Source organism: Monopterus albus, unplaced genomic scaffold, assembly GCF_001952655.1.
Source record: "Monopterus albus unplaced genomic scaffold, M_albus_1.0 scaffold403.1, whole genome shotgun sequence".
Lineage (NCBI taxonomy): Eukaryota > Metazoa > Chordata > Actinopteri > Synbranchiformes > Synbranchidae > Monopterus > Monopterus albus.
Genome location: NW_018128283.1, coordinates 2,829 through 28,364, shown reverse-complemented (window position 1 = coordinate 28,364; position 25,536 = coordinate 2,829). Strand labels below are relative to the sequence as shown.

Here is a 25,536-nt window from a genome sequence, read left to right as displayed (position 1 = left end):
CTTGGTACACGGTCATCCTGTCTGTTTAGGCCTGAAACCTGAGCATTCAGTGTGAAATGTGCAGGTACTGCAGCAGCGTGCAGAATAGGTGCCGAATTAGCTGGTAGCCATTTAGCTTAGCTTCTTATAGAACCAGTTCACTGCAGATGTTTGAGAAGGTTTCTGGTAATTATGTCAACATTTCTACTCCCTTTGCCAAAGACGTTAGCTAAGTAAAAGGCTTTCCAGCAGAGGTAGGGGGTCTAGTTCTGCATGCAGCGCCTCCTAAATGAATTATTATTTCTGAATGCAACCAGGGGAAACGGCAACTATTAGATTTGGTGGTTTCTTTGCGGTGGGTGTTGAGTCTGTGTTTGTTTCTGGGAAGACAGGGACTGTGTCTGTGGATGAACTGAACCAAACAAAAGTTCACTCCATGGCTCAGATGACCGCACTAAGTTCTTCCCATTGTCCTGGCCAGGGTTTCTTCACCGACACTGACTGAACCAGCATAGTTTGACCATCAGAAAGGAGGCTTTAGACGCTGTTCACTGGTCTGAAAAGCACTTTACAGTGAGTCCTGTGATTCTCAGCATCTCTTCACATCTCTGGCCTCCTTTGCTGACGGATTGTGTGACAGTTCTCTGCCAAGAAATGAGCCTCGCTCTCTTTCCTTCCTGTTTTCCTCTTTCATCCACTTGAGGGATGGTTCACCCTGGGGTTACCCACTCACCCTTCCTGTCATCTGGGGCCACCCCTCTCCCTCTGTGACCGGCTCTTGGCCTCCTCTCTCACTCTTCTGTCCTCCTCTGTGTCTGCTGAGTCTCTGCGGTGTCGCTTTCTGACAGATGTGGTAGGATTTCTGTCCGTGGAGAACAGCCACACGTTGGTGGCTCCCTTCTCTGAAAAAGACGCTGCGTGTGGACAATATGTACTGTGTCGCTGTCACTAGTGGGTTGTTGTCATCCTGTTGTTCACATACTGGGATATTTCCTGGAGTCGTGTGACGAGCCCACTGAAACAACCCATGACAAATAAACCAACATTAGTGGAAGTCTGCTGATGAAAACACCTGTGTTGTCATTACCTGTGATTGTTGCTGTGTGTTTCAGTTCGACGTGGAGCAGTACAAGAAGGCTCTGCTGGATGCGGGCTGTGACCTTTCACCTCTCAACTACATTAAACAGTGGAAGTGAGTCAGTCTGTTGGTTAAATCCTTAAAATCCTCTGATAATCATTTAACTGCAGCTTCACTTGCAAGTAGGTTTTTAAAATTATTTTATGGAGGATTAAAAATCCTGATTAAAATAAATCCAATGAAGAAGCAAAGTGAAATACAGCTCTGATTCTCTGCTACGTACCGTACATACTCCACTAGCTTCTTGAGCCACACAGCGTTGGAAAAAATCCAGTTCTTTATTGATGCATACTGGTTTCTGTCAGAACACACTGAGTTTACTGCTACTGATTTTATTTTGTACCAGCTGTTCATTTTTTAAATTGTGGTCCACATTTCGTGACAGATCAGATTACAGTGAAATTAGCAAAAAAAAAGAAAGAAGAAGAGAGACAGATGATTTATTGTCTGGATATTATTGCTGTTTAACAGCAGAGTCCTGTTGAGTTGTTTCATCTTTTCCAGGGCGTTCACCAAGATGGCCGCCACCCCAGCCAACTACGGCAACAGTGGAGTCAAACCCATGGGGTAAGTTTGTCGTAGTAATAAATGTTTTCAGGTGTTTTAGTGAAAGCTGGTTTTCAAAATGCTTTAACTAATAAATAAATAAATGTAAATGTCACATGCTAAACCAAATATCTAAAAACAAAAGCACTCTGCACAGTGAGAAGATGCATCATCATACTGCTAGGACTCCGTCCACAACAGCTCAGAGACATGTAATGCAGACGCTTTGTGTGACCAATATCAGTGTCACATCAGCTGATGCTGCTTGTCATGCAGCACACTGACACTGTCTGAGTGTTTCTGTAAGTCCGGGTCATTTTAAACCTCACCTCCCTTCTCGTTTCGTTGACTGGACTCCAGGTTTGCTAACCCCTGACTCCAGCTGACGTTTAGTGACGTCAGAAGTCTGGTGCTGCTGTGACCATTACTGTGTATGTTTAGTGGGTGTGTTCAATAAATACATGAAAGATCAGGACTGTTTGTGGCTGAGACTGAGCTTAGAAATATTGTCTGTTGGTATTTGTGACTTTGGTGAAGATCAGGTCACATTTCATGCAGAAAACCAAGAAACTGCCATGACTTTTTCTTGCGACTGTAGCAGTAACAACAGAACTAGTACCACTGGTAGTAACAGTAGCTTTGCAGTTAGTGATTCTGTGGCTGCACAGAGGTGGAACTGATGGACCAGATTTTATGTGGTACGCTGGCTTTAATATCTGATTCATGTTTCAGACGCCTCCCTGGGAAAAATCAGACCCTGCAGTAACAGCAGTGTAGTATTAGCAGCTGTACTATAGTGGTACTAGTACAAGTATTATCATTATTATTATTATTATTATTCATTTGGTTGAAAACAGTTTGTGTTCAGACTCCCAGCCTAACCCTGTCCTCCTCTTCTGGCTCACTCACTCCCTCTTCCCCATCATCCTTCTCCCCTCATGGTCCCCCCTCCTCCCTACTGTGCAGGCTGTTTTCCAGAGTGATGAACACTGGCTCCCAGTTTGTCATGGAGGGAGTGAAGAACCTGGTGCTCAAACAGCACGTGAGTAAAATAGTTTCTGCTGCCATTTAACCACCGACAGAAACTAATCCGTAGAACCTCCCAGCAGCATCTAAACCAACCAGATGTGCCCACAGAAAGGTTGTTACTAGATAGTTTTCTGTTTGATCGCTGTGCATCCTGGCATCAGGGACAGTCCTCAGTCACCGTCTGTCCTGATCAGAAGCTTCTCCATAAACGTCCACCACATGTGAAACGTCCTGGTCTCTCCACTGACCCCGTCACTGTCGTCGCTCTCCTCCGTGTTTAATGTTACCGGTCTGTGAGGGGCCGACGCCGAATGGTGACGCCAGGTTATATGTGCAGAGGAGGAGACGTTAAAACGACCACATGGATTCTGATCTGACCGTTCTCAAAACTCAGAAGAGACTCTCTAGAGGAGGTGTGTTGCAGATCCCTGTGCTGCCCAGTGGCTGAGTGGCCACCGTGCTGGAGAAGAGACTGTAATCCTCATCTCCATCAGGGTGATTTCTCATAAGTGTTTGGTTTTTCCTTTTAGTTATTTTCTTTCTTCATCATCTCTTTCCTTGCCACTCCTCCAACATGGCAACCCTGTAACTCTCCAAACCTTCCTCCGTCCTCGACTGGGTGTCTTTACTTGAGGACAGCAGATCATTTAGAGCTGCCGCCACCTGCTTTGTTTAACCTGCTGCACCACCAGGACGCCACCCGCCTGTTTCTAGCATGAGGTTAAATCAAGTGTACCTGGACAGCAGCGATGGTGATGACAGCAAGGATGATGGGGTCTGTTTTCCTCATACAGGAGTTGGGCCATGATCTGCTGAGTTGCCAGATCATTAGTTCTGCTGACAGTCCATCAGACAGACAAACGTCTTCCACACTCACATCTCCAGTTTCTGAAAAGATCTGCTCACCAAATATTTGGGTACAAAATTTGAAGAAACCACAGATTTCTGGAGATTTAAATGAGCCAGAAACAGAAGAAGCAAAGACAAGATGACTCCGGGGTCCTGGTGGTTAATAAAGTGACAGAGGGAGACAGTATTTCTTTTTTTCCAGGCATGACATCTCTGTCACTGTTGTGTGTTTACAACCCACAGCTGTACCAGCTGTGTTTCGCTCTGATTAGGTTCATCAGGGGCACTGTAACACCACCTCACTGGGACGTTGCTCTGTACCTGCTCAATGTCAGAGTTCACAGGTCGTGTCTGTTGCCCAAAACTGTTCCTACAGGTCTGTCAGTTCTTTGTGTCTTGAGGTTTACAATACTTTTTCCTTCTGTTGTCGTCTAGAACCTCCCAGTCACCCGGATCCTCGACAACCTGATGGAGATGAAGTCCCACCCTGTGAGTTTGTTTTTCTCTTTAATCAAAACCATGTGTGAATATTTCAGGAAGATCTCGTAGAAAAGGAAATCATGTACCAACCAACATGAGATCAGGGTCTTTTAAAGATTTTCGGCATCATGTTCTCGTGATCTTCTACACTGGAATGAAAATGGTCTCATGTCTGCCCCATTGGCGACTGTGAGTGTTTGCTGCTGTTCACACATTTAATTCCCTGCTGTATTAAAATGTCTTACTTTGAATTTGACCTTTGCAGAAACTCTTTATATAAAATATTCCAATAATTAGATATAAATATGCCAATATTAAAGACAAAAGTCGGTGCTGGACTCTCACTTGTGATTCCCAAACCCGTGCACTGTGGGAAACCACGTTACCTTCATGTTACTGCTCCTGTGTTGTGTGTAAAGTACAGATCATATGACCGGCGCACACAGAGTTAGACCAACTATTAAACACGTGAACCCGTCAACACAGATTAACACACACTGATGAAGATGAAGGAGACGTGCTCATGCAGTCAGCTTGACACTGCACACACACTGCAACAGGAACAACATTCACACACACACACACTGCAGGTTTCTCAGTGTCTGGAGTTACAGATGACCAACAAAGGTCCTGTTGTGGGGACACGGGGAGAGACAGGACCGGGACGAAGATGAAAGAGACGGCCCACATTCTCCCTCCATCAGATTGTCCTCAGGGTCTATGTGAATCTTGTTCTGTTGTAGCTCAGGTCAACCTGTGCATGTACAAGCCAACGCACCTGACACTACAACAATATTAACTCCAACGTCACGCTAACTCCAGGCTAATCTCGTCATAACAACATACTTGTCTCTATAGGTTTGCCTGGACCTCACAGAGCGGGTCCTAATAATGGCAAAAATGCTCAGTGCCGCTATTACATAACACTTTGGCTAAATTTAAAAAGACATGACCCTGATGTGTGGACGGGTCCTGGCTCGGTTTACTGTTGACAAGCGACCACGTGTGGCTTCTACCAAATCAACGATTTAAATACTTTTGTAAATGACAGACTTCAGTGTAAATTTCTAAGACCATGTTTTCACTTTGTCAGTGACAGTCGGTGGGTGTAGGTCGATGGGCGAAAACCTCAGTTATCCACCTGAAATTCATAACACATGCAGAAAGTTCAGGGCTCTGGATCCGTCCTGAAGTGACTGTATAACCTCGTTTACTGTCACTAAGCACTTTGAACCTCAGCCGAACAGTCCTTATGAAATGTGTTGTCACCACCAACACATTTCATCTGACAGTGTTATAGCAGCTGGCAGGTGCAGGAGTTAGGAATAAATACCAGCTGTCCTGACCACTGCAACCAGTTCGATCCACTATCATGAGTGTGGAACTGAGACCAACTCAATCAGCTGACACGTGTTTTTCTCACTTTCAGGAAACGGACGACTATCGATACTTTGACCCAAAGATGCTGCGAGGCAGCGAGAGGTACGACCGCCTTTCACTTCAGTCAGATCAGATCAATAATCCTGCTGGATCAGTGTTATCAGAGCTAGGAACTGCCGGTGACTCATAGAAAGCTCAGGAATGTCTCATCATCTCTTCTTCCTCTTGTTGTTGTTCAGCTCCATTCCCAGGAACAAGAACCCGTTTCAGGAGGTGAGCACAGATTCGGTTTCTGGACTTTAGTTTGATGAATTAGTTTCAGCTTCCAGGACAAACAGCTTGAAAAAGAAGACAGACTGGAAATGATGCTGTTCAGCAGAGGTCCTGCAGTTAACTGTTGCTTCACTGAGGAAAACGGAGAGTTGTAGGATCAGTGAGGTTGCACAGCTACTAATCCCACAGAGGAAACTAGTTATTCTTCACCCTGCAAAGGTGGCACAGGATACACAAGCAGACGACAAAGGCAGCAACAGTACCGAGGACTAAAACACAGATTATACACTTCTAAGCAAAAATGCCCCAAGTTCACGCCTACCAGCCTTTCAGCTGTGAATATTTGCAGTTTTTCATAGTTTTCTCAAACGGTAAACCTGTAACACCTTTGGCTTTTCTGTGTGCTCATTGTTTGACACACCAACTTAAAAACGCTGCTTACTTTTTCTGCTCTCTCTGTCTCAGGCCATCATGTTTGTGGTCGGAGGAGGAAACTACATCGAGTACCAGAACCTGGTGGACTACGCCAAGGTAGTGTAATACTGCTAGTACTACTGTAGGCAGTACTGCGAGGACTAGAACTACTTTCATCTCTTTTCTTCTTCTTCTGCCATTCACTGTAGAATCCATCTGAATGTTTTCACATGATTGTTTAAAGGTACATCAGTGCTTTTGTTTTCCAACTAATTTTCCTGACACCTATTTGACATGTTTGATATGGAACATGTTTATCTGGACATTTCCACGACAAGCCTGCACAGTTTGCCACTGGGAGATGGAGAAAGTGTTTGTCGCTGCTTGTGTGATTTGAGGTTTTAAGTCCATCAAACTAACAAATTCTTAATTTGGATTCTTGGTGACTTTGAGCTGCCGTGCACCGTAGATCCACCTGGTAATAAGTAAATGTTCCTTAAACCTGCTGCTGAGGAGCAGGACTGGGTTCTGTTTGTTGAAAAGTCTGAAATGCAAGAGCTCAAAGATTTCCTACATATGCAGCACGGACATCGGTTAATGTTCACTGATTATGAGCAGATCCATGTGTCAAAGTCTGATTTGTATTTATGAACTGTTTTCACATAATCTCCTAGTTTTGTCTTAAAAGTTGTGACAAGCAGCAGCTGACACTTTCTCCGTGTCTGTTGCAGCCAGATTTTTAGGAAGTTAGGAGAAAAGATTCCAGCAAATTAGTTGAAAGATTCTTTCCCTGGAAAATGCAGCCTATCTCCTCGTGTGTGACTGGAGCAGGCATCTGGACTGTATTAGATGTTTGATATGGAGCTGAGAGGTCAGTCCAGTGTCAGGAAATAAAAACTGAACCTCTGTGACGCCGGTGTCATTTTCTGTTTCAGTCTAAACAGGGGAAGAAGGTGGTTTACGGCTGCAGTGAACTCTTCAACGCCGCTCAGTTCATCAAACAGGTGAGGCAACACCTGGCTGCCTGTTCACCTGCTCAGCAAAATAGGCATTAAAGGAACAGTCCACCATTTTCTGAAATCTTCTTGTTCAGGTTGGCTCGTGCCTGTAGTGACATCTCGTTCCTCCCCACAGCTCTCCCTGCTCGGCCAGAAGTGAAGTGGACACCGACTCTCTGTGAACCCTCGCTCCTTTATTCCACTTGGTTTTATATAAACTCTGAACCTTTCCTGCCATCGTTGTGGTTTGTTTCTCCCTCTCAGCACTAATAAAGCTCAGCAGTCTCACGACCTTAGTGTTCGTTTTGTTTACTCACGTAGTTCAACAGCTCCACAGGCTGAGAGCGGCCGTCACTCTGTACAGTGTCTGCAGTGAGACAGAGTCACTGGTCTCTGCTCCATCAGCTCCTCACTGCACAGAGCAACGTGTTGGATGTGTGTGGGGTTAATAGCTGGTGGACAACAGTGGAGGTCTACGGCCCAGAGCGATGAGCTGGACCAGGGTCTGGACTCACACACATTACGGTGAGGACACCACGTTCACTGGTGCTGCTGGTCTCTGGACGCGGTTGGTGGGGAACGACACCGAAGAAATCACCAGCTTCATCTTTGAAGTGCTACACCTCCTAGAGGCTGCTGTCACTTAAAGACAAACACAATCTTCACACTCAGTCATTCCTGCACATGCACGTCGTTCTTCCTCTCTCATACTCAGAGTCCGAACTTCTCCTAGAAAATACAAACCAAGTGTGCGTTCCTAGAGAAAAGCTAAAGGTTTTCCTATTCACTCCAGTCCAGTAAGAGACTAGTGGACATTAGAGGAACTGCAGCTGATGAGGCTGCTGATTGGTTTATAGAAAATGTGTGCATGTGGTCTGTTGTTTTGACACTCGGAGAAATAGATCTTTTGAAGACTTAGTTTTTTTTTATTTTACTGTAGACTGACTGTTTCAGGGCTCCTTGCCAATAAGACAAGTTAGAGAGGAATAAACAGCGTAGTGGTGGTCAAGCTACTAACCAAACTCTGTACAAGTTATTAGGCTAATTGAAATACCACATTTCACACTCGTTTGGTGTTTGAGGTCACATCTCCCTGCTTTACACTGGCTTCCTCAGACCAGTGCTTTGTCAGTGCAGAACAAACACTCCATATCCTGTGGCCTACAACCACATTCTTCCATATTTTAATGTGTTTTCTGTTTCATTAAGTGGTGAACCATGAGGCTGATTCTGCTGCTCCAGTTGGCTCAGGCCGGATAAGAGCACGAGTTGTCGTGGTTGCTTGTGACAACAGTAATTAATTCTAATGAGGGTTTCATCAGAGAACCAGCTAAAGTGAGTGGAGAAGTGGAACTTTAGGAACAAAAGTGGAGTCAAACCTGAAACATCACTGGCTGTTAACCTGAATCTTTTCATTTGTAACCACAACATCACTGATGTGATTAATACTTTAACTAAGGTTGTTGTAATGGGATTTTAAGGTAAGAAGTAATTCACAGTAATATACTGAGGATTATCTCCTTAGTTGAAACAGTTGTCAATGAATGACAAGCCCCTTTTCCAAATAACATGAAAAGTGTCATCTACTTTTGAGTTGTGATGAACAACTGCTGCCATTAATTACACAGTAGCACCGCTGATGTTCTTGATACTGAAGGGCTCCTAGAAGTCTGGGTCGACTGAAGCCTCCCTCCCAGTGTTGCTGAGAAGCAGACGCCCACGGACAGAACCAGCAAACACCTCAAAACACACTGGCACCGTTTTGCCCAAGTCCAAACATTCATTTGATTTTCCAACCAAAACAATTTAGCTGCAGACAGATGTGGTATGAAGAACTGTTCACATTATTAGCAGTAGTTCACATCTATCTATCAGCACCGTGTAAAATGGTCTCCTTTGCTACTGTTACATTCCTCCCTGTGACATTTTCTTCAGCCTTCTCATTTCACCAGCTGCATGCTGGGAACTGGCCAAGTTGGATTCCTGACTGCTGCTCTCTGGCCTGTGTACCTGCACCCAGGTGTGCTCCACTCGAACATTGCTGAGCTGACTCCGCCTGGCCCGAGGCCGACATGTACAGCTGGTGACAGCAGAGAGGACAATCCCCCACCCAGTGCCCAGCATGGCCGAGTCTCCAGGGCCTTGTCAGGTCTCCTCTGTCGGAGGAGGAAACCTCCTCCTTCCAGACCAGATCCCCTCACTGTGTCTGATCCTCTGTGTCCGACCCCCTGTGTCGTCCTCATGAAGCCATTCAGTGACCTAGAGCTGCAGCCATGAGTCAGTTCACTGGTAGAAAATGAACCTCAGCTATCTAGAAGCAACAGTCACCGACATGTTCTGGTTCCACCTTCTTTAATGTGAGGAGCTGATGCTTTTCTTTGTCAGACATGAGAATCAGCTGAATCTCTGTGGATCTGTTGGTTGGACACAACGAGACGTGTGGAGACGTCACCTTTGGCTCTGGAGAGTCACAGTGGGACTTTTCCCCAGTGTCTGACATTCTGGGGATAAACGGATCAATCAGATGATCAGGACGGTGATCAGCTGATTGATCAGTGACCCTGCTGGTTGGGTTTCCACTCAGTCAGTTTCTTCTCAGCTGTTACTCGTCATGAGCCGCCCTGTTCCTCCAGGGTCTGTGTGAGTGTGGCACCTGCCTTGTGATGATTTTTGTCCTGGTTGTTCTGACCTGTGCTTCATCCTTTAACACACATTCATCACTTCATGAAACAATAAACAAACAAATGCAGTGAAAGAAGAGCAGCTACTAAATAGTCACATTCCACCCAAGCAGCAGAGTTTACTGTGGAGCCATGACTGGTTTTTCTCTCTCCCTCTCTCAGGTCAACCTGTGGCCGAAGCTCCGCCCACCCCTCCTCTGTAAGGTGTGTGTGTGTGTGTGTGTGTGTGTGTGTGGTTATTTAAAGGACTGGCTCTCTCTCGCTGGGCAATCAACACCAGCTCTGCATCATCTGCTTACCGCCTGCTGCTGCTTTCAGGGAATACAGTGTGAACAGTCAGAGCGGTTTTCCTCAAAGACGTCTGCTGGAGAAACAGTCAGTAAGACTGAGTTTACTGATTCTTTGCACAGACATGGCAGATACTGAATGACTGTTTGTTGCCTGGCTAGCTGGTTTTAATCCATGCTGAGTTACTTGTCGTCTGAAATGTCTTGCTTTCCTTACTGTTGTCTTTGCTGCTCCTACAGCAGCTACTTTACTGACTGGCTGAACGACCACTAACAGGTTAATTGTTTACATATTGTTTACTGAGCCCCCAGCCAGTAAACCACTTAGCTGCTTGAGCTGTGACTGGTTTACTATCTGTTAACTGGTGAACTGACAGGTTTACTTACCAACTGTTTCTTTTCTACTCCTACTGCCAACTAATTTACTGACTGTTTTGATATTTGTTACATGTTGAACTTAGCTTACTGCCTGGTTTGCTGAATTCACCATTAACCAGTCAGATTTTACTAGTTTACTGACCTTGTTTAAGTGTTTCTGCCTGGTTTGCTGCCTGGTTTACCCGTGACCACTATTGGTGTGCTGACTGCCTTGTTAAAGTGAAGAAGATGTGTGTGGCTGACTGGTTTACTGAGATATCTGCTGACTTAGTCATTCCTTACCAGATAAATTATCTTGTTGAACCATTAACTGGCTGGTTTACAAACTGTTTTGCCCACAACATGAGTGGTTTGCTTTCTGTATAATAGATTGATTGCTTTGCTGACTGTTTTTATTGGGGGGGGGTTACATTATTTTACATTAATGTTACTGACTGTTGTGCCAGGCTTTAAAATGTTTTTCTTTACTGACTGGTTCACTGTAGACTTAACCAGTCTACCCAGTCTTTACTAGTCGCCTGACTTTGTTACCTATTTACAGATTGGCTGACTGTTTACTGACTGTGCACCGATGCAGAGGTCAATCTACCATTTGCTGCCTGGTTCATCCGCTAGTGTCGTGTGTTTGTATGTTTACTAACTGGTTTGCTGACTGGAATTCACAGTGTAGTCCTGATGTATTGACCGTTTTACCGGCTGGTGACATATTTGGAGCCAGTAAACTGAGGTCCGTCTGTTTCAGGTGAAGAAATGTTGCCGCTGTCTGTCCTGCTGCCTCTGACAGGTACGCTCACCTTTTCACAAGCAGACAGTCTCTCTCTCTCTCTCTCTCTCTTTGCCAGTGTCATGTACCTAATGACTCATCATTGTGATCCTCGTCTTCCTCTGCAGCCGTTTCCTTCCTGCCCTCCTCAGCATTTGGTTCAGAGTCCAGCGGTGAGTCCTGAGTCCCTTTCTCCTTCCACATCTACATCTGTTGCTGATGCTGATGGTGTCACACCACGTTAACAGGAAACATGAGCAGCGACAGTAATGTGAAAATATAAGGCACCGTTCTAAACCAGTGTGGTTTGACAACATCTCACCAGGTACAGTAGGTAGAAGAACATTAGGACTGAAACAATTGGCTGATCATTAGAAAATATTTAAGAGTCATTACATTTATTCAGTTGTTTTTCACATGAAAAGGTTGAACACACAAGCAGTGCCAGAGATTTCATGAACAATGGGCGACCTTGTCTTGTGTCCTGACGTCTCTTTTGTTCAGCTGCAGTCCAGGTGCACCATCTCAGGTGGGAGGCTCATGGAGGTGGTAGATTTTTTTTTTCAGGGCTCACATGTGAAAATACTTGAGGGTATAAATGTACATTTGTCCTCAGGGTGGCGCTACAGGGAGGTTCTTCCTCTGGGGAGCAGGAGTGTGATCAGGTCATTTGTGTTTGAACATGGATAAAATGAGTTGTAACCCAATCACGAAGCAGAAATGCACACGTTGCTATGACAACAGTGAGGAGAAAGTGTCCGTTTCCTTCTCCCACCTTCATGTGTCTTTTGCCTCTTCTTCTTCATGTTGGATTATGTCAGTGGTTTCCAGAAGCTCTTCTGCAGTGTCTCTGCACGGACAGACGACCCTTCAAACCTCCCAGTGTCACCTGTTGTGGATCCTCAGAATTTTGTTTTTGTTTTTACTGAATCCAAAAACTGTCTGAACTTCAAACTAACCACCGTCTGTTCTCTCCGGCAGATGAAACGGATGAAAAGCTCCTTTTATCATCGTCAGTCCTTTCAAAGACATTTGTTATTCCGACTGCATTGTAATGGATTCCTGGCTCTCCGATGAATATGTGTCTGTAACAGTAAACCCTTCTGGTGCTCTGCCGTCTGTTTCGTTGGTTTACAGTTGTTGAGTCATGTTCATTTATTTAAAGGCGTTGTGTGTGTTCATTTAATATATCAGTGACAAAATAAAGGTGATCCAGGTGATTTTTTTCACCTTCAAACGGCACTCTGAAATATTCTAAAGAATATTTTAAACTGTGTTTTTTGCAGCACAAGTCTACGGTGCAGGATGTTGAGCAACATCGATGCAGTCGTGATAATACTGAGTGAAGTATTTTGTTGCACAGAGATAATCTGACCTCCTAGTCTGTTGGAAATAATGTACGGAAGAAGCAAATGTACATCAAATCTACATTATAAAATACATTAAAATAGAACTAGAACAGTAACAAAATGGGAGGATCTTATTTTGTAATTTGTAATTAATTAGTAATTACAAGATTGTGAGGTAGGAAGCCATAAGTGAGACATAACCTCCTGAGCTAACTTATAAACAGACTAAAACAAATCTCCCAGAAGAAGAAAGAGAATTACAGATGAAACAAAAGCAGGAGGAGGAGGATGCGACTTGTTCTGCATTTTACTACAACTTACTTTATAAAAATCAAAGATTAAAGGAACAGTATGACATTTTGGGAAACCGACTTGTTGAGAGTGAGACGTCAGAATGTGGTTAGCTTTGCCTAAAACCTGGACACAGCTAGCCAGGTCTGTCCAAACACCGCTAAACTAACATGTTGGCACCTGGCTTGTTGATCCTCTTCCCATCTGACCCTCTCACTGTCAGAAAGAAACTGTTCCTGAAATGTTGATGTTCCTTTTGGACCAGTGCCCCTCCCGGTGACCTGTGTGACTCGTGGAGCTGACCTGATGGAGGACAGTGTGGTGGTCTTATGTCCTCCAGACTGCACCCAGTGGAGAGTGTCAGTGTTTGGGACGGGGACCTACGCCTCTGTCTCGTCCGTCTGTGGAGCTGCTGTACACAGGTAGGAGTCTGTCTTAGTTTCTTTATGTCTGTCAGATGCATTATTATTTTAAACAAAGCACAAACGAGAACTAGTTTGAAGACGTCAGTGTAAAACTAGGCTGTTTTCCCTCTTGTGCAAAGTTTTGCCAGAGGTGCTGCAGTGGCAAAAGCAGTGAGGTGAGTGAGGAGTGTTTGGGGTGCGCTGGGTGAGTTATGGACACGTGGAGCAGACATCATCAACAAAACACCAACACCATGAAGGAATGTGCAGGACTGAAGGATTAAGCTCTGACCCCTGAACGACCTCCTTCCTCTGCAGATGGCCTCCAGGGGCCTCGAGAGGAAAGACTTTGAGTGACCCGTTGCTCACTCCTTTGTACGTCTCAGCTTCCTGTCGTCCATCTCTGAAGTCTCACACCGTACAATGCTTCCTGTTCTGAGGAGGTTTTTATGCAGAGCCCCAGAGTCGGTATGGAGAGAAAGCCTCGTGATATACATATGTATGCAAAGACACCCGCCCAGTCAAAGGTTGGAGAACACCCCTGTTTTTCCAGTTTTTATTAACATGTAAGCAGTTCAAGTCTAGTGAAGAACTTTAAATGGTACAACACAAAGGAGTAAACTGCCAGAGGTAAAACAAAATAGTCACCATAAAACTAAAACTGTATGGAAACTTCATATAAACCAGGCCTGTTTCAGGATCCAGTAACAGGTGAACTTCCATCTGTTCTGCAACAGTGAAGTAGTTCAATTCAATTTAGTTTTATTTGTATTGCACCAAATCACAACAAAAGTCATCTCAGGCCACTTTACATAGTCAGGTCTGGCCTTTACTGTTATTATTATTATTATCAAACCCCCTGAGCAGCACTCGGTGACAGTGGGGAGGAAAAACTCCCTTTAACGGAAGAAACCTCCGACAGACCCCGGCTCTTGGTGGGCGGCCTTCTGCCTCGACCGGTTGGGGTGAGTGGATAGAGGAGAGAGAGGAGAAAAGAAAAGCTTGCATGGAGGAAGAGGAGAGGAGCTCAGAGCATCATGGAGGATTAAAACAAGCCTTGAAAACTGATGCAACAGTTACCACGGGTGTCTCGACTGTTGGTGATGGCTGACAACAGATCGTGTCTGTTGGAAAACACTGTGTTACTGCTCCCTCTGAAGCATCATTAGGAAAAAGGCCAAGACCACAGGGAGTCAGAGCTTCTCAGGTTTCACCCTGTAGCAGGAGGATGAGCCACAAACAGCTCCAGGCTGTGGACGAGGACAGAACAGTGATGGACCGGCAGCACAGGGTCCAGACTTTCCAGGTGAAGAGTGAAAGCAGAGCAGCCAACAGGTACAACATCTGTGGGAACGTCTGCAGCAGCGCTGTCTGTCCCAACAGCATTGGACATCAGTTGTAGAGAGAAGGACACAGGTTTGTTCACCTGTTGGATCACACTGACAACTACTGCAAACATGGACGTGACCCCACACCCTTGGGTGGTGGTGTACATATTATACTAACCAAACTACTTCTCTAATCTGCTGGGCCCCTCTACCAGTGCCCTGTGCAGGAGGAGGAGGTTAATCAGGCCATGACCTTGTGTCTGCAGTGTTTTTATAAAGAACTAAAAACTGCAAAAATCATCTCCAACTTGTTAAAGGACAGTTGTACTGTAAACCAGAGTCAGGCCAGTCAGGCCTCTGTATTGTCTCTTTATGTCCATTTTGATTCCGTTAGTTTTCCAGTGTGATGTATCTGCTCACAGGGGCGTCCTGGGTCCATCTGGGGGCCCCGTCAGGGTCCACAAGCTGCAGGGACGACACAACTACCTGAGCTCCTATGCCCACGGCATCCAGTCACAGGCCCTGTCTCGCTGGACCACCTCCTTCAACCTCAGCAGTGGGTGGAGCTGCTCTGGCCATTATTGGTTGTTGATTGATTAGTTGATTATTGTCTGTGCAGTGCAGTCAAACAAATCAGACTATGGATCACCTTTTGTACAAAGTATCTTCAGATGATCTAGTCCTGAGAAAATCAGACGGCTGACACATAGTTTATGTTTAGAATTTACTGACTGATAAAGTGATTTAAAAGGAGAAGCAGGCTGCAGGCGCTCTGCTGTTCTCTGTTGTAATAGTAACTCAGCACGTTCTGACACTCTATAGCTGAAAGCAGATGTTAAACGGTTGAATATAGTAAGATACGGATATTTATTTGTTTGAGGACTGAATGGTGCATTAGTGAAGACCATGAATTACATGCCACTCCTCACACGCACTGTAAATCTCATTTCTATTTGTAGATGTTTTAAGATAGAAGAGCTGTGACACTGAGGGGTCAACCATAGCAGCAGGTCACGTGACTCATGTCGTGTCAAATACTAGTATCCAAACTGTTAATTAAGCTCCACCAGTTTGTGAAGGGAACAGCAGGATTTATTAGATTCCTGCTCTTAATGACTTAAACAGCCTTAAACTAATTCAGTGTGCTGCTGTTGTAGCTAACTCAGCTAGTTAGCTGGGTAGCTAACTATTAAAGTGACCCAGGATGTGAGGGAGACGGTCAAAAAGGTTGGAAAACGTGTTCAACTTCTGACTTTGGAAGATAGCGGCCAAGTCAGCGTCACTTTGTGGTACTGCCCCTAATGGCTGGAACTACTTGATGTTCCCATAATGCACCACTGCTGTAGAAAACTGCCCTTATAATCTCAACTGTAATCAACTCTTGTCATCCTTATGGAGACTGATGGCAATGTCCTGTGTGTGTGTGTGTGTGTGTGTGTGAGACCAGAGCCTGTTACTGTCCCATTAGAGCTGACCAGTGTGACCAGTACCACACCACTACCGGGAGCCGCTCAACCAGGTAACTGATACACATTGGTATAAACTACTCATAGTCTAGAATGTAGTGTTGGTACTGATTTTGTATTTATTTATTTTTTGGCAAAGATCCTGAACATTAACAAACGCTGGGAAGTTCGGTGTTTTTCTATTGTCCATATGTCGCCACCTGTTCCCACCTGCTCGCCGTCTGGTTTCGTCTCCTTCACTGTGACATTTTGGCATCAGATGACACGAGGTCCAAGGCCAAATACACAGTTTTTAAAGCCGTCAAAACTTAACAAACTGTGTTTTTGCACAATCTGACAGTGACTTCTTCAACAGCTGTCAGACGTGACTCCTGGGTCCATGGCCCGACCTCCCCCACGTCCTCCTAACCGCCTTTCATTTCATGTTAACAGTATTTTAACCAAATGTTTCTCTTCTCCTCAAGCTTGGAGACACAGTGGGATGTTTTTACCTCAGCCCACCTCTGACTGTGTGTGTTTTGTGTTGCAGCAAAGAAACCGGTGAAGAAGCCCTCGGTGAAGAAAGCCCTGAGCGGTGGAAATAAAGGTACGCTGTGTGTTTGTCTGAGACTTTCCTGTTTTCCTTTTGTTGACATAGAGTCAGAACAGACTGACTGAGACTCCAGAACGTGGACTGTGTCTGAGAAGGTTTGTCCAGCCCTGGACAAGTGACTCATTCTATTGGTTTCTGAAGTAAACCCAGCTCCTGCTGCAGACCCACATTAAAGTGAGCCTTTCTTCAAAAATCAATACGCTGTTCATGAACTTAGAGAAAAGTACAGGTTACCAAGTGCAGACCTAGTAGGACGCACATGCCACACATGTACGGTTTAAGCTGATGAACTAAAAGGTAAGAGTAGCCAAACCTCTGTGCCCAGATTGATGTCCTGACTAATTTTAAAGTCATGTGAATCAGTAGTAAGGCTGAGGCAGGACGTCCACCTCTGCTTGACAAGCTGCTCCAGTGAAAAATAGGTTTACTTGTGTTTGTGTGTGCAGACTGTCAGATGGACATCGCCGTGGTGATCGACAGCAGCAACAACATCGGGCAGCGGAGGTTCAACCTGCAGAAGAACTTTGTCACCAAGCTGGCTGCCGTGTTGAGAGTCGGACCAACGGGACCTCATGTAGGCCTGATCCAGGCCAGGTCAGAGACACGGACTGTGGTGGTGGTGTGAAGTACCAGCTTGTTAAAATGAAAGATAAGTTAGTTAGCAACAGTAGTAATACAAGACGCGAATCTCAGCTGATAAGACTAAAGGTTTGTATTTTCCATTTTTCCAAAGAGATCACAAAGTATGAGGTTTTTGACTGTACTGTAAGTACTTTTACTAACTACATTTTGCTGGTAATACTTCTGTACTTTTATTGAAGTAGGATTTTAAATGCAGGACTTTCACTAATAGACTTTTCAGAAACTTTCCTTCCACCATCACAAACTTGACTGGAACGCTGGCAGATGTTGGTACACAGGTGAACCCAGGATCTCCTTCTCACCTGTGTGTGTGTGTGTGTGTGTGTGTGTGCGTGTGCATGTGCAGTGACACTCCCAGGACCGAGTTCCTACTGACCAACTACACCCAGCCTAAAGAGCTGTTGTTCGCCATCAGGGAAGTGGCCTACCTGGGAGGAGACACCAACACAGGTAACGCTTCATGTGCCGCTGAGCCCCTCACCTGGACTCTCTGAGGAAATGGCAGCTGGAATAAACATCTTCAGTTTGAAGACAAAATCAGTCATCACAGGGGTAGAAGTACTAGAACATGTACACAGACAGTAACAGAGACATGCTCCCAGTTTTTCCTGCTTCGATCAAACCGACTGTCACACCCACTTCCTGATCAGCCTTTGATCCCATCATCTCTCATAGTTCACGGCACGTTTTTCCATCCAGGTCTTGAGCTAACAGTTAATCTGCTGATTGTTCTGCAGTTGTTTACTGAACAGCATCCATCACACTCTGCTAAAGCCCGAGGTGATGGCTGAAAATTACTTGTTTGTCCAACTTAGATCTTAGAAACCCAAAGGCATCGTGTTTACTGTTACTCACAAAAAAGCAGCACATCACACTGGAAAAACTGCAAAGAAGAACATTAGACTTAAAAGGTAAATGTTCTGCTGATCAGCTAACCAATCATTTCATTGATTTTGGTGAAAAGCTGAAACGTGCTCGAGGTTTTCTGTCAGTATTGTGGATTAGTGAGGACCTGCTGCTGAGCTGGACATTAACACAGAGAAACCTGATCATCATAACATAAAACAATATCACTGTGCATAGTTTTTTTTCTTTGCATTTGCATTTATCACCTACAGCCCCCATCAGGCTTTGACAGCTCCGTTGCTAAGTTTCATGGGATATGTTGTTGCTTGTCTCTGTTGTCCTCAGGTAAGGCCATCATGCACACAGCAGAGACCTTCTTCAGCCAGGACAATGGGGGGAGGCGCGGTCACCCGAGAGTGATGATGGTGCTGGTTGACGGGTGGCCGTCAGACGACCTGGGGGAGGCTGCCATGTTGGCCCGAGAGTCTGGCATCAATGTCTTCTTGGTGTCTGTGGCCAAACCGGCACCAGAGGAGCTCGCCATGGTGCGGGACAAGGACTTCACCAAGAAGGTCCAACCTCACATTTATGTTCCCTTTACATTTAACGATGTAAAGATGCTGAATTAGATTTTTATCACATAACTTGGAGATGTAAGGTTGCCATGACAGCAGAGCGTCTCCTCCCCTCTGCTCCGACAGGCTGTGTGTAAAGATAACGGTTTCTTCAGTTACCCAATCCCCAGCTGGTTCAGCACCACCAAACACATCAAACCTCTCACTCAGAGAATCTGCTCGCTGGACAGCCTGCTCTGCAGTAAGACACCTCTACACCTGGCCAACACCTGAGACACACCACTCACCACCAGAACACAGCTGTTTAGTTCAGTCTGCAACTTTATTAGCACAGCACAACGTACACCTCAACGAGGCCAGAAATTGGATCAGACCGACTCAGTTTGGCACAGGGGTTCCTAATAAACTGACTGCAGTTATACACACACACCACGTATCGTGCGAGGCTGGACTCCATCAGGTCAAAGTGAGACTGATGCCGACCTGGATCAAAATGTTGTCTTCTTTTTGGCCTGCGGTCCGTGTGCTAGAGTTATGGTGGTGAACTACTGAGTGCAAAGCTGAGAAAATGTGGATGTGTAAAATTAAAGTGTGTGTGTGTGTGTTTTTAGGTAGAACCTGCTACAACTCAGTCAACATCGGCTTCCTGATTGACGGCTCGTCCAGCGTCGGCATGGGAAACTTCCAGCTGATGCTGGACTTCCTGGCAGGAATCGCCCGAAGCTTTGACATCTCAGATGTGGGCGCTCGCATCGGTCAGCTTCACAGGAGGGAAACAGTCAATTAACTGAATAACAGATGAAGCGATTGGCTGACTGAGTGTGTTGGATGTCCAGGTGCAGTGCAGTTCACCTATGAACAGAGGCTGGAGTTTGGCCTGTCTCACTACTCCAACAAAGATGAGGTCATCGGCGCCCTGAGGAGGATCTCCTACATGAGTGGAGGAACGGCCACTGGCGCAGCCATCAGCTACACCACCCAGAACCTGTTCAGGTAACGCCACACATCTTCTTACTGTCAGCAAATCCCTGAACTGAGCTCTTTCAAAGTAATATCACCAAATGTGGATTCATCCACCAGTGAAAATAGTCCCCAACAAAGTCATTGTTTCCTCCTGTCTGTTGATAAAACCTCCAGCTGTTTGGAAAATTATGGAGCCTTTCAAAAAGCAAACTTTACACTCGCAGACCCTTCACACCCCGGACACAATCTGTTTGAACTCCTCCCCTCTGGACAGCGTTACAGGTCACTGTGCACTAAGACAACCAGGCACAGGGACAGTTTCTTCCCCCAGGCTGTCGCTCTGATGAACACTTGGCCAGTGACAGTATGACTGGACAATAACCCTCAGTGCAACACCTGTAAATATACCTGGTATAGATCATACAGAGTCATAGAGTTTTCTAGTTTTAAGTTCTCTGTTTTTATCCCTATTTATCTCATTTCAATGAACATTCCTTTGTTGTCTGCATTGTTTACTGTCTCTTTATACTGTTTATTTTTCTTTGTTTGCACTGGTTGTTGATGTTAATACTGCTATTTTGTTATATTACACAGCCTTATGCTGGTTTACTGTTTGCACATTGAGAACCGATGTACCAGAGTCAAATTCCTCGTGTGTCCATCACACCTGGCCAATAAACTGATTCTGATTTGTGACGTCCTTTAAAGATTTGTCTTGAGCAGGAACCAATGGCCTTGGAGCGAAGACCAAATACAAAGTAGTGAGAGAACTTCAGTTTCTAAAAGTAGGAAAGACTTTGACTCCCAACCTACCAAATTTGACAACGATTATTTCCACAGGCTACACTTCACCGTGTGCTGTAGCTAGTGCACTGGGGGAAAAGGCAGTACAGTCACTGGGAACACTGGTGTAGCTCTGGGAGAATGTAAACACTGTGGACCCAGTCCTAGATAACAGATAGAAAGTTAAGATGGTCTTCCAAGGTTGTGATTGCTGAGGATGCAGAGGGAGTTGTGCTGCTCTCAGCACCAAGGAAGAAAATGTCTGAATGAGAATTAAAGTTGTCATTTGCTTTTCCAGGCAAACTGGACGAGGTCGCAACTTCCTCATTGTGGTGACAGACGGCCAGTCGTATGACGACACGAGAGCCCCGGCAATGGCTGCACACAAACAAGGTAAATCTTTAAGAACTACATTCTACGGGATCTGTTCACGATCTTTTGTTTACGCTGTGTTGTCTCATGCATCCAGTATCAGTGCAGCTGTAGTTCAGTCACTTGTGTTCTAGTAGTTTTTAAGTCTCTTCATGTTTTTTGGTAAGAAAAAGTATTTTCCTGTTCAAGAATCTCGTTGTTAATGTTAGTTTTTACTACACATTTCCCTCGTGGCTTCTTGTACGCTTTCTTATAACCTCATAGCGTTTCCCTTGTCACTCAGAGCCCGTTGTTAATACACACTACATCAGTCTAATAGGAGCTGGGTGTACCTAATACACTGACAGTGTGGTGGTGTTTGGCTGAATTCACTGTGACTTGAAGGTGTACGAAAATGTTCTGACTTTACCACGTAGGTCACAGCTCATTCACATCACCTGTGTCTCTTGTCCACCAATAACCAGGCATCACTATTTACTCGGTGGGTGTGGCCTGGGCGCCGCTGGATGACCTCAAAGCGATGTCGTCAGAGCCAAAGGAAAGCCACACCTTCTTCACCAGAGAGTTCACTGGCCTCACCGAGTTCATCCCGCTGCTGGTCCGAGGGATCTGCCGGGACTTCACCGAGAACAACTGAGAGTGCACGCGCACGCACGCACACACACACACACACACACACACACACACACACACTTACCCTTGTTTTGGCCACTTAGGTCTTTCCGTTGACTTACATTCATTTCCTGGAGACGTACCCTAACTTGAACTGTAACCGCTACCTTTCTAGCCCTAACCTCAGCCTAACCCTAAACCATGTAGTCGCCCTAAAACTCACTGATTCACTTTGTGAGGACCAGCGCCCGGTCGCCATGATGAAGATGAGTCTCCACAATGTTAGTGACTCTGGGTTTTGAGTCCCCATGGTATAGAAAAACAAGGCCACACACACTTCCTAAACTTTTCTTAAATTGTAATCTATAATCGTTTTTAAGGGGACACAGTCACAGTGGGCTTTGTAAAAAGGACTTTTACCTTCACAGCCTGTTTCTGAGTGGTCAAAGCACGGCTGGAATCAGCTGAGTGTCCCCTTTGACATGGACACAGTGGACCTGGTCTGTCCGTCACAAGGCAGTGGACCCTTTTGTGAGCCACATGGTGTGGACTGTCGCAGAGCTCTGCAGGTGTCATGGAGGAAACACTGTGCTCACAGACGACTTCATCTCCCTCTTCAGATGGTTTTGTGTGCAAATAGTGCAGAATGTTTGAAAAGATGGCAAAATCCTAAATACGTCTGTTCAAAACAAACTGCATTCAATTCAAGCAGCTCGTTTAAAAATAACGTTATGTGTAAATGACTTTTCTTAACATAGTTAGAAACGGCTTTCGTTTGAAAGACATGAGAATGAAATGATCCACCAGATAGTTACAATAGATTGTAGAAAGTGGTGTTTACCCAAAATGCAAAAGAAAATCCAGATTTATTTTAAAGAGCCCAGAGTGCCGCTAACACTCGCCTCAGGTTTTTGCTGCAACAGGAACTGAGGTTTCAGGCGGTTGTTTCTGCTCTGGCTGCTTATGGAGGAGCTCAGTAGACTGTAAAGGGAAGCTTTGTCTGGGTCTGGAGAGACAAACGCATATAATCGAAAAAACACTGTTTTGAGCCTCATCGTAAAATGTCGCCTGCTCTGTAACGTCACGTTCACTTAATGGGAGTGAGATAGCTCGATTATTGCACAGGACTGATTATTTCCTCCATGACACCTGCCAGGTTACGTTGACTGGAGTCTGTGAAAGGGTTTTATTTTGGAAACAAACTTAAATGTCCATCCTTTGACTGAAGCCGCTGTCTGTAAGGAAATCAGTGTAAACACTGAGGGATGGTGATCAACAGGACATGTATGGGTCTGGGGAAGCTCAGTCCTACAGCCAGCTGTCGGGCTGTCCCTGTCTAATTTGGAAGGTAAATGACAATTCTGTCCTTTCCTGTATTTATTACCTGTTTTTCTTGTGTTTCCCAATAAAGAAAATTATTTTTACAGTGCGTCCATCCTCTTGTGTTCATATAACTGAAGATCAAACCACCAGGCAGAGACATGGCACCATCTTGTGTCCAAACTACAGAAGAAATTATCAGCAGACAGAACCTGCTTATTTGTCCTCACAAACACATTTTATATCGCTGTACTCTGCTGCTAAACCTGCTGCAAGCAGTAGGTTAATATAAAATGGTTGTTTTGTTCCTAGTAGGAAGCTGAGGGAGGGTACAAAGGTACTTCGTATGTTGTGATATGTCCAATAATTCATAGCATCATAACAACTAATGTGGCTGATCAGGGATGAGACCAACAGCCATGTTGGTAACGTCAAGCAAACGGGGCCTGGGCCATCCTGTTGCCACTGAGCATGTTTAACTGTATCAGTGCCTTCTAGTCAACAGGTGGGCCGTCGCTCAGGCCCATGTACTGGTGTCTATGGAGTTACTGGACATGCATTCTAGGATGGGTTTGGTTTGGTGGAACATCCTTTAGTTATAGGCCTAGGCTGAGGGGGGCCCATGGTGTAGAGCCTCTCTCCCTCTCCTCTCCTCTCCCCCCTCCTCTCTACATTCTCCATCCATCTATATGCCACCACTACTCGTCACTGTGTCTCCTCTCCCCCGTAGTGTCCTCTCTCTCTCTCTCTCTCTTCCCCATAGTGTCCTCTCTCTCTCCCATAGTGTCTCCTCTCCTCCTTCCCTCTGTAATAATATTTAACAGTAAGGTCTAGACCTTACTCTGTAAAGTGTCCTGAGATGACTTTTGTTGTGATTTGGCGCTATACAAATAAAATTTGATTTGATTTGATTTTGATTTAACACCTCAGCTGCCAATAATTCATCAACAAAAAGGTCTTGTTATTATTTTATAGTTGTAAGATTTGGTGGTAGATTAAAAGTGCACTATTTATGAGGTGGAGAAATTCTGTCGTGTATACCAAGATGGAAAGTGATTCTCTACTCTCATTGCGATATACTGTATTTGCAGTGACAATAAAGTTGACTGAGACATTTTGAAATTTCAGTAACAGCTGCTTGGTGTACCAGTGATGTTCGACGCACAATATCACAACCCCTGAACTCCTCGCCTCAATGGAAAGCAGTTCTTCTAATGTTGCCAGTTAAGCTGTGCTTCTGTCTGCTGTGCAAACGCTTTGTTCACAAGTGTGCGCTGACCTGAGGATGGCGGTCTACAGGTTCACTAAGTTGAGCCGTTTACACCTACAAATGTTTTGCTCTGCTTCATTTACCCGATTTACGTCGTACTTTGTCACTCAACTAAAGTATAAACTGCCATTTTATCACTGAAAGGTATTGGAAGAAAAGCGGATCCAGTTATTACTGTAAATGGTGCAATTTAAGTTCACACCATTGTGACAGCGGATGTGTGAAAGTCAGGCTTTGGAGAAGGCTTCTTTAAGGATGATGGTGAACAGTTCTGATCCTCAAAATGCAGCTCACAGTGTTAGACAGATGATAAACAACAGCTAAAGCTTTACATTTAAAGAGAGGAAGGAGGAAAACCCAGTGCACACTAAAATCATTCCTGTGTTCGACTGCACAAGTGCAAATGCAACACAACATGTACACACGTTTCTCTTTTTTCTGGGAACATGTAACAGGTTTTGTGGAGAATTTTCTGGAAAAACTAGTCTCTCAGTTCCCAGTATTCAACCCCATTACAGACAGCTGCGTGATGCCTGAACCAATAGTGCATTTGTTAGGGTGATTTTTATTTTACGCACTTATGAATGGTTTTATTTTATAGCACACATAAGTATACATACTTGTATGTCAAAGATATGTTTATGTAATTACTTTTCACCCAATTATATCTTCACTAAAATAAAGAGAAAGTAAGTTTCTGTAGGATACACTGAAAACTTGTGTTATATTGCAGGCTCTTGCGATTAAAAACTCTGGTGCACTGAGTGGCTTTCCAAGGTCTAATCATCCCACAGCCTTTCATTAGATTTGTTGCCTTTTCTAAAAGCCCTCTGAGCCTTGAAGCCAGGGGAGTTGGGGTTTGATAAGATACTAAGATTTACACCAAGGTTATGGTCAGATGTTGGTCTAGAAGAAACAGCTGCCAAGTAAAATAGCTGATTTCATGCACACACAGGCAGTGCCAGGTGTTCCTCCTCCTCTAAAATGCTTGTGTGTGTGACAAAGCACAGAGACTTGGACTTAGATAACAGGAAAACAAGTCCAGGTGCAGTCTCAGGGTTGCTGAGATGACTGTTTGCAAGAAGCGTTGTGGGTTGTGCAAAATGTCTGTTTCAGGACAAGGTCGCGCCAAGGACGAGATCAGACAAGGACTGGGGGACCAATGACGGGAGAGTTAAGTCTAAACCACAGCTTCTCCCCAACAGTTTTTGACCAATCAGATAGTAGCACCTTTTCATACAAATATTGTATACCGACAAGTTGAGGACAGTCTTTTCTGTTTATCCTAAACAGTGAAGATCCATGTGCACATGCTAATTTTGATACGTTAATGCATAATAAATTTCACACTGTGAAATATCCTTTTATTAGTCTTCTCTCCTCAATATAAAGAACATGCCTCACAGTTCCCGTAGAGAGTGGTATTGAACCATCTCATAGGCAGGAGTCAAGGGGTATCTATTATCAATGGTAGTGGTGATAGACTTTAGACAAATATGCCTAATGCAGGGGATGGCACACAGGGTCA

At 44.9% G+C, this 25,536-nt stretch overlaps 2 protein-coding genes across 5 annotated transcripts in view; both read left to right on the top strand.

The window, feature by feature from the left end:
- The window catches only part of scfd1 (sec1 family domain containing 1), a 23,801-nt gene extending 16,424 nt beyond the window's left edge, over positions 1–7,377 (top strand). For 2 of the 3 annotated variants that reach the window (XM_020586374.1, XM_020586375.1), the window contains exons 17-25: positions 1,092–1,171; positions 1,622–1,684; positions 2,630–2,705; positions 3,977–4,030; positions 5,451–5,503; positions 5,641–5,674; positions 6,140–6,205; positions 7,024–7,092; positions 7,223–7,377. In XM_020586374.1, coding sequence (XP_020442030.1) covers positions 1,092–1,171; positions 1,622–1,684; positions 2,630–2,705; positions 3,977–4,030; positions 5,451–5,503; positions 5,641–5,674; positions 6,140–6,205; positions 7,024–7,092; positions 7,223–7,246 — 519 coding nt within the window. In that variant the 3' untranslated portion in view covers positions 7,247–7,377. Of the gene's footprint in view, positions 1–1,091; positions 1,172–1,621; positions 1,685–2,629; positions 2,706–2,759; positions 2,835–3,976; positions 4,031–5,450; positions 5,504–5,640; positions 5,675–6,139; positions 6,206–7,023; positions 7,093–7,222 lie in introns of those variants that run through there. The other variant, XM_020586376.1, reaches the window with a different exon arrangement.
- Positions 7,378–9,857: 2,480 nt separating this feature from the next.
- Positions 9,858–22,818, top strand: coch (coagulation factor C homolog, cochlin (Limulus polyphemus)). Of its 2 annotated transcripts, none has more exons than XM_020586389.1 (15): positions 9,858–10,142; positions 11,175–11,216; positions 11,324–11,368; positions 13,101–13,257; positions 14,990–15,123; positions 16,015–16,086; positions 16,563–16,619; positions 17,072–17,219; positions 17,614–17,717; positions 18,459–18,685; positions 18,815–18,929; positions 19,300–19,443; positions 19,525–19,681; positions 20,733–20,827; positions 21,271–22,818. In XM_020586389.1, exons 2-15 carry the CDS (start codon positions 11,183–11,185, stop codon positions 21,441–21,443), a joined length of 1,662 nt encoding a protein of 553 aa, XP_020442045.1. In that variant the 5' UTR covers positions 9,858–10,142; positions 11,175–11,182; the 3' UTR covers positions 21,444–22,818. The 2 variants fall into 2 exon arrangements, with proteins under 2 accessions (XP_020442045.1, XP_020442044.1); XM_020586388.1 differs by having other exon boundaries at positions 9,858–10,146.
- Positions 22,819–25,536: the final 2,718 nt, after the last annotated feature.

Excerpts from the sequence above, each read along its gene's own strand:
- coch (XM_020586388.1), top strand. The coding sequence starts at position 9,900 with ATGACTGGTTTTTCTCTCTCCCTCTCTCAGGTCAACCTGTGGCCGAAG. Across the intron at positions 17,220-17,613 it reads GTAGGCCTGATCCAGGCCAG|TGACACTCCCAGGACCGAGT; the intron begins GTCAGAGACACG and ends GTGCATGTGCAG. Across the intron at positions 17,718-18,458 it reads GGGAGGAGACACCAACACAG|GTAAGGCCATCATGCACACA; the intron begins GTAACGCTTCAT and ends TGTTGTCCTCAG.